The 14,132-nt window shown below is 40.1% G+C and overlaps 1 protein-coding gene across 4 annotated transcripts in view; it reads left to right on the forward strand.

The window, feature by feature from the left end:
* The window catches only part of hadhb (hydroxyacyl-CoA dehydrogenase trifunctional multienzyme complex subunit beta), a 41,935-nt gene extending 32,647 nt beyond the window's left edge, over positions 1–9,288 (forward strand). For all 4 annotated transcript variants that reach the window (XM_041188661.1, XM_041188659.1, XM_041188658.1 and 1 more), the window contains 2 exons: positions 7,724–7,888; positions 8,901–9,288. In XM_041188661.1, the coding sequence (XP_041044595.1) occupies positions 7,724–7,888; positions 8,901–8,939 (204 nt within the window). In that variant the 3' untranslated portion in view covers positions 8,940–9,288. The remainder of the gene's footprint in view (positions 1–7,723; positions 7,889–8,900) is intronic.
* The last annotated feature ends 4,844 nt before the right edge of the window (positions 9,289–14,132 follow it).

A 14,132-nucleotide genomic window follows, 5' to 3' on the forward strand; every position in this document is an offset into this window, starting at 1 on the left:
TTGGGAAGGAACTGCTAGAATGACAAAGAATAAATTTGGAACATGCTTTTATTTTGCCTTTTTGTCCTTTTGATTCATTCATTCATTTTTTTTCTCGAATCCATTTCTTCTAACTTGCTTCTTAACTCCACTTGTTTAATTAATCTCTCTCCTTCAACTCCACTGCTATTCTCAAGTGAGATCAACAGAAGGGCTGGCTGAGTGAACTCTGATATTGTCAAGGAAATTCAGTTTGCAAAGAGCAGATTGCATGGGCTGGGATCTGTCCTATGGGGGTCGGGGTGCAGAGAATGAGAGCTACAAACATTTTAATAAAAGGAGCTCAAAATATAAAGTGATCAAATTTAGGAATAAAAGTGGGGAAATCAGAGAAATTATATGTTTTTGAACTGACCTATTGTCCTGTTGCACACATAGCTGGCAAGACCACATACAGCATTAGTATCAAGTAGAGTTAGAGGATTGGGAAGGGATGAAGGTGTGAGAGCAAAAACAGAGGAACTACATTGTATAGTACTGGGGGAAGCAACCTCCTCTGAGAGAGGATGTTCTGGTCAGCTACTCTATTTCTTCAGCCAGACGAGTATCGGTTTGGTTGATAGCCCCTTCACTCTATCCCTTGAGTGACTTTTGGGTGATTATCAATGACTTAGGATGCAGGAAAATCTGCTTTTGTAGGGGCTGTGAATTTAAAAGCAAACATCAGAATTCAAGTTTTATTCAAGCGTACAGTTGTTACCATTTATCCTCCCATTGATGCCAATGAAAATGGTAGACAAGTTCCTGTGATGCTATCCAGTGACTTTGTAATAGACCTGCATGCTGACTCCTGGGGTTGGAAAAATGTTGCCAGTATAGGTTTTGCAAGCAGTGCTTTATACCAGAACTTTTAACATTTTAAAGACCCATCACCACAGCACCTGTTGACATAATTGTGCTGGAGTTACATGTGGGCACTTCTATAATGGATTTTCCTATAGACGGAGCCTGACATGTATTTCATATTTCCAGACATATTACATGTGTTTTGAAATGAAATATTACAACCCACCCAGCAATTTTAATGTTGAATAGATCTCTGACTTGTGTATTCTTGTGGAATTGATTAGTAGGATGTGATTCGTCTATAATGACAAAGTGGCTATCATGTAGTTAACAATACTCAACTCTACAACCCTATTCATTTGAGCTCTACAATTTTGCAACTCTACAACAGTCATAGAAAATTCTTCCAGTTTACCTTTTAATAGAAACATATATATAAACTTAAGCAAACAATCACAATGGCCAGAATATTACGCTCATCGGGCGGGTGGGTGTCTGACCCGAACCAGCGTAAAATGATGTATGCTGACATCGAGCGTCCCAATGTCATCACAGACTCGTGCGATATTTCGGTCAGTGGGCACGCACAGGAGTTGGCAGCGTGCCCACTGACAATTAAAAGGCCTGTTAAGGCCATTAAAGTCATAATTGAAAGAATTTTTTTCACTTACAGTTGGTGGGCAAGCAAAAAGGCCAAGCGGCCTTTGGATTTTTTTAGGACACCTCATCCACAGGTGGGACGTCGTTTCCAACAGCTATTTAAAAATTAAATTAAAATTTAAACATTTTGTTAATGACATGTTCCTGCTTATGAGGGACATGTTTTTTTAACAATTTGAAATTCTTTACTCTTATTTCTTAAAATCTTCATCTCCCTGAGGCAGCTCTGTGCCTCGGGGAGCTTTTCCTGCAAGCGCATGCGGGGAAGTTCACGCTCTCGCACCCCCCCCACAAACACACAGCACTGAGCGCTGCAGCATGCGTTTCGCACTGGGCGGACCTTTATCGGCGTGAAATGGCAAAATCCTGGCCAATGCTCCTACAACAGAAATCTTAAAAGATAGAACTTGTATTTATATAGCACCTTTCGGAACATCCCAAAATACTTTACAATGAAATTCTTCTGTGAAATGTAGGAAACAATTGCAGGTAAATTGCAAACAGCAAGGTCCCACAAACAGCAACGAGATAATGATCAGTCTGCTTTAGTGATGCTGGTTAAAGGATAACTTTTGCCCTTGTCGTTTGGGAATATTCCGTTGCTATTCTTTGAATGGTACAGTGGGATCTTTAACATTCATCTATGAGGTCAGATGGAGCCTCATTTTAATGTCACATCACCTGACAGCACAGTACTCCCTCCATACTACACGGGAGTGTCAATTGTGCTCAAGTCTCTGGAGTGGGATTTGAATGCACAAGCTTCTGACTAATAGGTAAGAGTACTGCCGTTGAACTAAGGAGATATCAGCGGAATAATATTGGGCACCATAGAATATGGCGCAGAAAGAGGCCATTCAGCCCATCATGTCTGTTCCAGCCAGAAAAACAAAATAGCCACTCATTTTAATGCCACTTTCCAGCGCCTGGTCTGTGGCCTTGCAGGTAACAGTGCTTCAGATGCAGATCCAAGTATCTTTTAAATAAGTTGAGCATTTCAGCCTCAACCACCAATTTAGGCCGTGAATTCCAGGCGCCTGGTGAAAAAGTTTTTCCTCATGTCTCCTAATCCTTCGACCAATCACTTTAAATCTCTGCCCCCTGGTAATTGACCCTTCAGCTAGGGGAAACAAAATGTTACTGTCTACCTATTTAGGCCCCCCATAATTTTGTACACCTCAATTAGGTCACCCCTCAGCCTTCTCTGTTCTAAGGCAAACAGCCCTAGCCTAGCTCATCTTTCCTCATAGCTGCAACTTTCAAGCCCTGGCAGCATTCTTATAAATCTTCTCTGTACTCTCTCCAGTGCAATTAATTATGTCCTTCCTGTAATGTGGTGACCAGAACTGTACACAAAATTCCAGCTGTGGCCTAACCAGCATTTTATTCAGTGCCAACATTACATCCCTGCTTTTGTATTCAATACCTCATCCAATGGTGGAAAGCATCCCATATACTTTCTTTTACCACCTTGTCCACCTGTCCTGCCATCTTCAGGGACCTGTGGACATGCACTTCAAGGTCTCTCACTTCCTGAAGCTCTCTCAATATCATCCCGTTTATTGAGTATTCCCTTGCTTTGTTTGCCCTCCCCAAACACATTACCTCACACCTCTCCGGATTGAATCCCATTTGCCACTTTTCTGTCCACTCACCCAAACCATTGATGTTATTCTGGAGATAACAGCTATCCTCTTCACTATCAATTACACAGCCTATTTTTGTGTATCTGCAAATTTCCCAATCATACCTCCCACACTTATGTCTAAACAAATATATACAACAAACAGCAAGGTCCCCAACACTCAGCCCTGTGGAACACCACCGGAAATCGTTTTCCATTTGCAAAAACACCCATCGACCATTCCCCTTTCCTGTTCCTGAGCCAATTTTGGGTCCAACTTGCCACCTTCCCCTGTATCCCATGAGATCTCATTTTTCCAGTGAGTCTGCCATGTGGGACCTTGTCAAATGCCTAAAATCCATGTAGACAACATCCGCTGCACTACCCTCCTCATTCCTCCTTGTTACGTCTTCAAAAAATTCTATTAAGTTAGTAAGACACGATCTTCCCCTAAAAAAACCATGCTGACTGTCCCTGATCAACCCATACCTTTCTAAATGACAGTTTATCCTGTCTCTCAGAATTGATTCCAATAATAGTCAGACTAACTGGTCTATAATTTCCTGGCCTATCCCTTGCACCCTTTTTAAATAATGGTACAACATTTGCAGACCTCCAGTCCTCTGGTACCTTGCCTGTATCTGGTGAGGATTGGAAGATGATCCTCAGAGCATCTGCTATTTCTTCCCTGGCTTCCTTTAGCAACCTGGGATACAATCCATCTGGTCCTGGTGACTTACCAACCTCAAGTATGCCAGTTGCTCCAGTACTTCCTCTCTCACTATGCTTGTTGTATCTAATGTTTCACACTCCTCATTAACTAGAATGCTTGCATCATCCCTCTCCTTAGTGAAGATAGAGACAAAGTACCCATTGAGAACCCTGCCCACATCTTCAGCATCAACGCACAAGTTACCATGTGTATCCCTTACGGGCCCTACCCTTTCCTTAATTATTCTCTTGCTCTTAATGTACTGGTAAAACATCTTTGAGTTTTCTTTGATTTTATCTGCCAATATTTTTTCATATCCTCTCTTTGCTTTCCGAATTTCCACTTTTACTTCACCCCTGTACTTTCTGTACTCTTCTAGGCTTCGTACAGCATTAAGTCTTTTGTGACTGTCATAAGCTCTCTCTTTCTGCTTTATCTTGGCCTGTATGCTTCTGGATAACCAGGGGCTCTAGATTTGGCATTACCACCCTTTTTTTTTTTGTAGGGACATGTCTACACTCTGCCTGTAGAATCTCGCTTTTGAATGCCCCCCCCCACCCTGATTTGACACTGTTTTCCCATCCAGTAGCTGTATCCAGTAGCTGTATCCAGTAGCTGTATCCAGTAGCTGTATCCAGTAGCTGTATCCAGTGCGTTTTTACCAGTTCACCTCTGAGCTTCGTAAAATTTCTCTTCTCCCGGTTTAGAATGTTCACTCCTGTTCTATCTTTGTCCTTTTCCATAATGATGCTAAATCTAACTGTATTATGGTCACTGTCTCCAAAATGGTCCCCCACTGCTACTTTGTCCACTTGCCCAGCTTCATTTCCTAAGACTAAATCTAGAATTCCACCCCCTCTCATTGGGCTTGTTACGTGCGGGCTAAAAAAGCTCTCTTGAATGCAGTTCAGGAATTTTGCACCCACTGTGTCCTTCACACCATTCATATCCCAATTGATATTAGGGTAGTTGAAGTCCCCAACTATTACTGCCCTATTGTTTTTGCACTCAGAAATCTGACTACATATTTGCTCTTCTGACTCTCTTCCACTACTTGGGGGTCTATAGTACCCTCTTAGCAGCGTGGCTGCCCCTTTTTTATTTCTGAGCTTGACTCGTATGGCCTCATTTAGTATATCATCCCTCCTCATAGCTGTGGTTGATTCTTTAGCCAATAATGCTCCACCCCCACCTTTTTTTAACCCCCTTCCCTATCCTGTTTGAAAACTCTACATCCAGGATTTGAGCTGCTATTTTTTCCCCTCCTTAAGCCAAGTTTCCGTTATAGCAACAATATCACGTTGTCATGTGTCCGTGTGCCCTCAGCTCATTGGTTTTATTTGCTTTATTCCTTACATTTACATATATACCTTTTAACACTGCTAGATTCCTGTGCTGTACACTTTTTAACCTGGTGCTGCTTCTGTCTTTCAGAATCATTCACTAATTCTCCATCTCCAGTTCCCTGCCCTGATTTGCCCTCAAGTTCCCATTCCCCTGCCAATCTAGTTTAAATCACCTCCCCCCCCACCCCGACCCCAACAGCACTAGCAAATCTCCGTGCGAGGATATTCATCCCTGATTTGTGAGCGGGACCCCAGGGGACTCCTACGCTACCTGCCTAGTTTTCTTGGACCGCCTGGCAGTCACCCATTCCCTTTCTACCTCCAGGCTCCTAAGCTGCGGTGTGACCTGAATGTGCTATCCATGTAGCTCTAAGGCTCGTGGATGTGCCACAGTGACTCCAGCCGCCGCTCGAGCTCTGAAACCAAGAGCTCAAGGTTCTGCAGATGGTGACACTTCCTGTACATGTGGTCATCTAGGACATCGGGAGCATCCACAACTTCCCACATATTACAGGCCACGCATTCCACATGACCGATCTGTCCTGCCATGGCTTCAATTTACTTATTTTACGTTTACTTATTTTACTTTGCTTTACTTCTATTAATCTTGTATTACTTGGCCCTATTTAGTAAACCTTGCCAAAAGTACAGTTCCTATTTTATTTTAAACCTTAGGAATAGAATAAACCGTAAACATTTACCAGATACTCACCAAACAGCTAACCTCTCCAAAAAAAAATCAAATTGCTTCTTTCCTGTGATGTCACAGTCTGTTTTTTTCACTCTCCTTTTGAACTCAGCACGGGCTGGTTCCGAGCACCCGACAGGTCCACCTCTCCGACTGCTCTTCCCCAAGGTGAGTGATGTAGGCTGCGCTCCCTGGGCTGTATTTATTCTCTCCCCGCTCTGTGCAGGTCTGCCTCTCTGCTTTTCCCGAAGGTGAGTGATGTAGGCTGCGCTCCCTGGGCTGTATTTATTCTCTCCCCGCCCTGTGCAGGTCTGCCTCTCTGCTCTTCCCGATGGTGAGTGATCACATTGAGGTATTGCTTTGGTGAGATATTTAGTTCAAAATATTTAAAAGCATTTTGTTCAACTGAGATCTTCAGTAAGTAGCGGTCTGAATATAAGATGTTTGTTTATGGCTCCACAGTAAGTTCTCGCTTAACATTGCGTCATTTAATATTGTTTCGCTTTAACGTCGCAAAATAAAATAGTATCAGTATATCCATTTAATGTTGCCAGCTCCACTTTAACGCCGTTTGCCTCAGATTTCCTCTTCTGTGGCCTGCCTGCTCTCACAACTTTTCTCCCATTGCCCCTGCTGTTACCCTCAGCACCCCTTTCTCCACGGTTCCCAGGTCTCGTCTCCGACTCCCATGCCTGGGACTCCCCCCGCCTCCACCTCACTCCTGCTCATGGGTCTCAGCTCCGGTCCTCTGTCTTTGCCTGAGGTCCTGGGCTCCATCTAGTGGCAGAAAGTGATCGGTGCAGGTACTGGGGCATCAGCTGATAACTGCACCAAACAACTTCTGCCTGGTCAATCTAAAAGTGTAACACAGGTGGCTGTATGGTGAGCATATTTTTATTGTATACTGTATTGTATTTCTTTAATATTCTGCAGCGTTTTATTTTGCAAGTTATTCCAGCTAGGAATGCAGTGCTGCACGTGCACGGTACGGCATTTCAACTTGTACGTTGCTTTTTCTGGGCAAGAAATGTCCGAAGGAACCTAACTCTGGCTTTAACATTGATTCCTATGGGAGCTGTGATTCACTTAAAGCCGTTTCACCTAAAGTCGCTATTTCAGAAACGCAACCACAACTTAAATGAGGACTTACCATAATATGTTAGTTTAATCGATATTTTCATTCAGTTTACACTACTTGCTGTGCATGGTGGTGGTAGAATTGGTTGAAACAGGGTTGAAACAATTGCAACTGGGCAACCTGGAAGTGCCTTAAAAGACTTAGGACTGGTGTAGGTCGTTCAAAGGTGTCACTAAGCAAATGGGGATATACAACCAGCCTGACAACTTGTGAATGTGGAACTGAGCCACAGACTATGCAACATCTCCTGCAATGCCTATCACTAGAGGGACCCGCATTGTTGCAGATCTTGCCGAATTCAACAACAAGGCGCAAAAATATGTCCAGTTCTGGCTGGGCCATGTATAGACTGTCCGTGGACACCATAAGAAGATTCAGTTTATAAACCAAACTGCTTTTGGATGTTGAAATCAGTGTGATTACTCCTAGAACGCCACAGTCATCCCACATTTCATTCACTTCAATTGCAATTAAATATCTCCGGATACTTAAATATTGGTCCATACCATCGAAACAGGTGATCAATACTGTGATTGGATGATCAGGAGGCGGTGAAAGTGAATTATAAGCAGAAATGCAGCCAAAATCAGTAGCTTTAGTCCTTTAAAATGTCTTGAAATATTCAGCACAACTGAAAAGTACAATATGGGAAGCCTAATCTAAACACAACCAACGAATTACCCTTTTTTGTGGCTTCCAATTTATTCTGTAATTTCTGAAATTTTACTAGGTCGGTGTTCCTAAAATGGATAAGTTTAACTGCTGGGGTGGCTCATTATCCTTGGGACATCCTTTTGGTGCCACCGGTTGCCGCCTTGTGACAACGGCTGCTCATCGACTGATCAAGGGAGGTGGACAGTATGCACTGGTTGCAGCTTGTGCTGCTGGAGGACAGGTTTGGCTTTTATTTTTCATCATGTATATTTCAACTTTAATATTGCAGTTAATAGTTATTTAAAGTTGCTAAGTATTTCACAATTGGAAGTAACCTGTTAATGTTGTTTCAAGTGGTCCAAATTACAACATAGCAAAAGCTGACAAAATCATTTCTACACCGTCACCTTAAAACGCTTCACTATTGCAAAACTCATTATCTTGTGAAGCTGGCTGAAAATGAATTTAAAAAAACTACATTGTCTTTGTGTTCAGCTGAAATATTAAGTCGTATCTGATTTTCTGTGAATTGCAATCGAATTTTGCAGCTTACTATTGGCCACATGATATCTTTTACAAATACCGTTATTTTATTTGTACAGGGAAAGATATTGGTCCTAAATATTAATCTCAATTTTTTTTCTGATGTTTTTGAGTTCATACCAGCCCCATATTCTGACGATGGTAGTATATCTGTGCCTTCAGAAAATATTTATTTTAACCCACAAATAATTACTGTCGCCTTGTCTACATACACAGGGGAGAAGGCGGGAGAATGGGGTTGAGAAACTTATCAGCCATGACTGAATGGCGGAGCGGACTCGATGGGCCGAATGGCCTAATTTCTGCTCCTATGTCTTATGGCCTACATGAGTTTAAACCATTAGGCATTGCTGCATGCTGCAGAATACTGCATTAGGTATCTCATCTAAGTTGTAATTATTGCTTTTTCTTGGTAGCTGTTCAACTTAGCACATAACTTGAACAATTTCATGACTTGAAACTGTTGATTGCATTTGGTAAGCAGAAAAAAAAATGTATTTGAGTACAGAACATTTTCTTTCATCCCTCAGATACAGACCAATCTGTTTCCCTTGTGCTGCTGGATGATCTGGGCATCCAAATGCCCAGCACATCGGGGTTATGATTAACTTTGTTCAGAATGATTTGTTCGGAAGTAAATTTTGATCATGTTATTTTTCTTTCACGGATTAGTCACTCGACCCTTGATAACTTGCATTTTCTCTTCTCAGGGTCACGGAATGATCGTTGAAACCTACCCCCAGCAGTGAAAGATGTTTTGGATTTTAGAATTCAATCAATGCCATTCCAATGCAGTGGAGAATTAAATGAAGAAAAGCCAAGATATTCTGCTAGCCTGAGCAGATAAATTTTGAAAATACCACCCACGTTTGTCAATAAAAATTTAAACCATTGGATCCGTCACTAAAATCAGGAATTCCGAAGGTCTTTTAGTAAATGATTTTGTTTCTGTATCTTAGAAGTTTAATTCTGACTGAAAGCCCAGAATGAGTTCCCATTCTTAGCTTGTAAGAACTAAGAATAAGTTGGATATGCAGATGAATAGAGGTATAGTAACAGCTTTTGTGTGCCTTATTCTTTAATAAATAGTAAATTTATTAACTGTGTGGACTTACCTCTCTTTTAAAATACAAACATCTTAAATTGCTATCCAAACACTAGGAAGGAAATAGAATTATATTTCTGACTTTTAAATATATTGTGTCCGCCACACAAATGGGTGTTTGCTTCCATTTAAACAAAACACTTACTACACTATAAGATTTTCTCCTCCTAATCATCATGAAAAATCTCTTGCATGAGATTGACAAATTAGTGTTAAATTAGTGGCAATTTTGTACTTTGTTAACAGGTTGAATAAGCATTGGATTAAGACTCCCAAACCCATTGTGCATGTGACCTTACAGCCAGTACATAGAGGCCTCTTTATCATATGATCCTAGGCTTGGTTTGAACTTCAGCCCTATAATTGTAAGGGATAATATCTATCTAACCCACTGCACCACCCTGTATTTATAATAACTCTTGATAAATGCACAGAAATACTTCAGTTTCAGCAGCAGGGATCTGTATGCTTCAGTCAGACTTTTTTATTTAAAAAGTCATTGGTAAGAATGCCCTCCCAGCATTATTATCTACCTTTTTAAAAACCTGGAATATGAGTTACAAAGTTAAATCTTTGATGGAACATTCTTTGGAAACACTAGGTCAGAGGAGTTGGATGGTACACTAAATTAGTACACTACCCTTTCACCATGAGTTGTGAAATGATAGTTAATACAAGTTGTTTTTGTTGTAAAATAATTAATATAGTGCCTTTAGCATAGTCAAACATCCCAAGGCACTTCGCAGGACTAATATCAAACAACTTGATACCAAGCCAGATCAAATGTTAGGACAGATACCCGAAAATTTGGACAAAAAGGCAGGTGTAAAGAGCACCTTAAAGAATGAGAAAAGCAGAGGAGTTTAGGGAGAGAATGCTAGAGCTTTAGGGCCTTGGCAGTTGAAGGCACACCCACAATGTTAGGTAAAATCCAGGATGCTCAAAGGGTCAGAATTGTGGAGCATAGGTATATCTGAGGATTGTAAGGTGGGAAGAGATTGGAAAGATAGGGTTGAGGGAATGGAAGGATTTGAAAAGTAACATAAAGATTTTAAAATCAATGTGCTGCTTGACCAGAAGCCGATATAGATTGACAAGCATCAGAGTGATGGGTGAACAGAACTTAATGCAAGTTATGACATGGACAGCTGAATTTTGGGTGACAAGTTTACAGAGGATTGCACCTGGGAGGTTAGCCAGGGTTGTGTTGGAATAGTTATGTTTAAGGGTAACAACGACATCGATGTTTCATCTGCTGAAAGCCTCAATGTGATTGCAAGATATTATGACTTTCGGTTGACAGGTTATTTAAAAACTACCTAGTAATGGATCAAACATGTATATCATGTATAATGGGAGGGTGGGGTGTTGGGAAGCAGGGGGACCCAAGTATTTCCATCAGTGGCCATATTGAAAAGCTGTTACCTAAATGTCAACTTTGCTAACAGTGTGTTGATTTTCTGACCTCCCCATTTAAAAGTTACCACTTTACATTTTAAAAGACCTCTAAGTTAACAAATGCTTCACCCACTGTATATAGGCATAAAACCTGTGTGAAGGTTTGTTGTACATTAGATTTCCACCATTGTTACATAAATTAGAAATTGTCTCCATTATTAAAGTCTACCGTTGTTTATGAAGTAGGCAACACAAATCAATAGCATTTTGAAGGAATATACTGTTCTGTTGTAAATGTTTACCCCAGTGACATCAATATTGAAAAAGTAACTTGGTCTTAAGATCATCATTGAACAACTTAAACTATTGGCTGTATTGGTGTTTGCTTGTATTTGATATGGGGTTACAGCAGAGCAGGAATAATTATCATCACCCCAATAAATATTCAAATTATGCCCTGCTTTTCTCCTAGAGATACGGATGAGACCTACATATTGCAAAAATGAACTTGATTATTGATCACGAACATTGATAGTAATTTTCATCTTCAATATTGCATATTTGGTTTATAATTAATATTGATCCTTTAATAATGCCATTGTTGGAATATATTCACCAGGGCTACCTAAGTGTGGTAAATGAAATGAGGTTAAACTGTATTAGTAAGAATCAAAAAACTAAAAATGGTCTCTTATTTAAAAACAATTCCAATTGTGAGCTAAAAAGCAACATTGGGTTAGTATTAGATGAGTGAGTAATGCACTGTTAGGAGTTTCAGAATGTAAAGTCATCAGCTGTTTGCAATATGTTAACAGATAAATTTAAATTGGTTTTAATATTTCATGTGACACTAGTCTTTTGAAATATTGAAGTGAAACTTCTGCAGTTATTTTGATTGGGGATGAACGTATTTAGGACAAAATATTGAGAAATCTTTCCATCTAATGAACTACTTTGCAGGTTTTTCATTGTTTATGGAAAAAATTCATTGACCAATTAAGTAACAAATATGACATTCAAGTCCTTGATGGAGTGAATTTGGGAATTATTTTAAAGATTGCATCACCCATCCACTGGTTAGGAAAGAAAAATATAAAGGCACTTGTTTAGGAAAACAAACTTGTGCAGTAACACCAGTTCTGAAGAAGAGCCGTATGGACTCGAAATGTTAACTCTGTTTCTCTCTCTGTGGATGCAGCCAGACCTGCTGACTTTTTTCCCAGCATTTTCTGTTTTTATTTGTGCTGTCATACCCTGGTTTTATCCTTGGACGCAACAGTTCAGTTAAAAATAAGAAACCCTTAGAGGAAGCAAGTGTGTCCATACTTACTTACAATGCACTCTAAAGTAGAACTTCAAAAGTCATTCACAAATTGTTCTTACTTTTATAAGGTATATAATCGCCATAAGCCAGTTTGTATGAAAAAGTAGCAAAGATGTTCTTCAGATCTCTGGAAGTGAATTCTAATATCAACCACATGGAGGATGGATTTTTGTTCATATCCAGATCATTAGGTTGGACCATTAAAGCACGTTGCTCCCCTCCTCTAAAAGCATGTAGAGTGGAATGTCTGGGTGGCCTGAAAAGGCCATGCACATTCTATCCATATGGGAAATAAGGGTTAGAAAGTGGAGAAGATGTTGGATTACAATCACAGTGGCTGTGATCTAATTAACTAGCAGAAAAGGCTCAAAGTTTTTGAAAAGAAAGGAAGTTTTGACGAGTTTCTCAACTTGAAGCCAATACGTATAATACATTATGGAAATCAATTCTATGCTAATAGTTACAGGACAAAAGAAGTATTAAAAATACCACTGACCAAAAAGTGTGCCCAACATAGAAATACCAAAACTACAAGGACGTTCAGAAGCTACAAATAACTCATTCCTGTAATTTTAGGTTTGCATGGCTATACTTTGTAGGAATCTTAGAGCATTAAAGGAGACCATTTGGCCTCTGCCTTTACTGTCTTCGATTACCACTACATTTCTATTAATTTGTCCCACTTGAAAAGCTTCCTGTATCACAGTGTCATGGTCAGTTCACTCAACCACTCTGCAGCCCCAACTTTCGTCCCCACAAGATCCAAGAAACTCAAACTTATTGGACAATTGTGAGGGCTGAGGCTCTCCACTTCTACTTTCTCGATCCTCTTACCTGCATCACTTGCAGTCACACACTCCTGTCTTTGATCACTGACCAAATCAGAAGATCTTAACCTTAGGGGTGTGACCACCTCCTGGAACAAAGTGTCCAAGTAACTTTCCCCTCCTTAATGATCCGCAGTGTCTGTAGCTCAGCCTCCAGCTAGATCACTCTGAGCTGAAGATCCTCAAACTGCTGACACTGCAAATGTGTTTACCCTGGATCACACTGGTGTCCAGGAACACTTATTCTGCAGTTGCAACACATCACCTGCTCTGCCATCTTTATTATGTTTTAATTAATTTATTATGATTTTAAAATAATTTATAATTAATGAACCACACTTCACCCAGTGAGCTTTATTAATGATAGTAAACCTTACTACAAATGAAACCTTACAATTATTATTGAATTGCCCAAGTTTTGAAAGATAAATGAGCAAAATATTCAGCAACCAACCACTTACCTGCTTCCCTCTTCCCTCACTGCACACAATTCCCTTAGTCACTAAATTCCCAAGTTTGCACTCTGTGACTAGCTGCACTCAATGATGAGCTGCTGTGTTCGAGCTGGCTTACTTTGTGCACTTAGCAAGGCCACCTCTATTTATACTGACTGAAATCTTACAGAGATGAGTTAGCACTGCTGGCTAGAGAAACTAGTTCAAACTGGCTACCAAATTAACTAACTGCAGTTATGACTCCTGTAGCTTTTTTATCCCTGACTAACACTGAAAGATACTTAACTTTAACAGTAAATTGTGGTTAAATTCTGAATGCAAACTAGACTAAATTTTAGAAAGAGTTTAATCCTTAAATTTAATCCTTAAAATTCCCTTACCAAATTCCCAAGTTCACACTCTGTGACAAGCTGCACTATGATGAACTGTTGTCTTTGTGCTGGCTTACTTCGAGTTCATGACCTGCTGGACAGTCTTTTTGAAGATACCCTATAGTAATCCTAGCTATCTGAACTACAAATTCAAGAGTGTGAGAAATCTTCCTTCTCCACTGGAGAAGCAAAGATACATAAACCATTAACTATACTTTTGGTTTGTTAATTGTAGAAACACATTATCTTATTTAATTATCTTTCTTGAGTGTATTGTGTGTGACTGACATTGTATTTAGAATTTTTGGGATCAGCATGTGAATAAATAATCCTCTTTATTTAAACCCACAGAAGTCTGCTGCTGGAACCTACAGAAGTCTCTTGCTGGCACTTTTTAAATTGACCACACACTAATAGGAGTTTAGAAACACATATCTTTTTCAAAAATAAGCCACACTAATT

Source organism: Carcharodon carcharias, chromosome 5 (genome assembly GCF_017639515.1).
Source record: "Carcharodon carcharias isolate sCarCar2 chromosome 5, sCarCar2.pri, whole genome shotgun sequence".
Lineage (NCBI taxonomy): Eukaryota > Metazoa > Chordata > Chondrichthyes > Lamniformes > Lamnidae > Carcharodon > Carcharodon carcharias.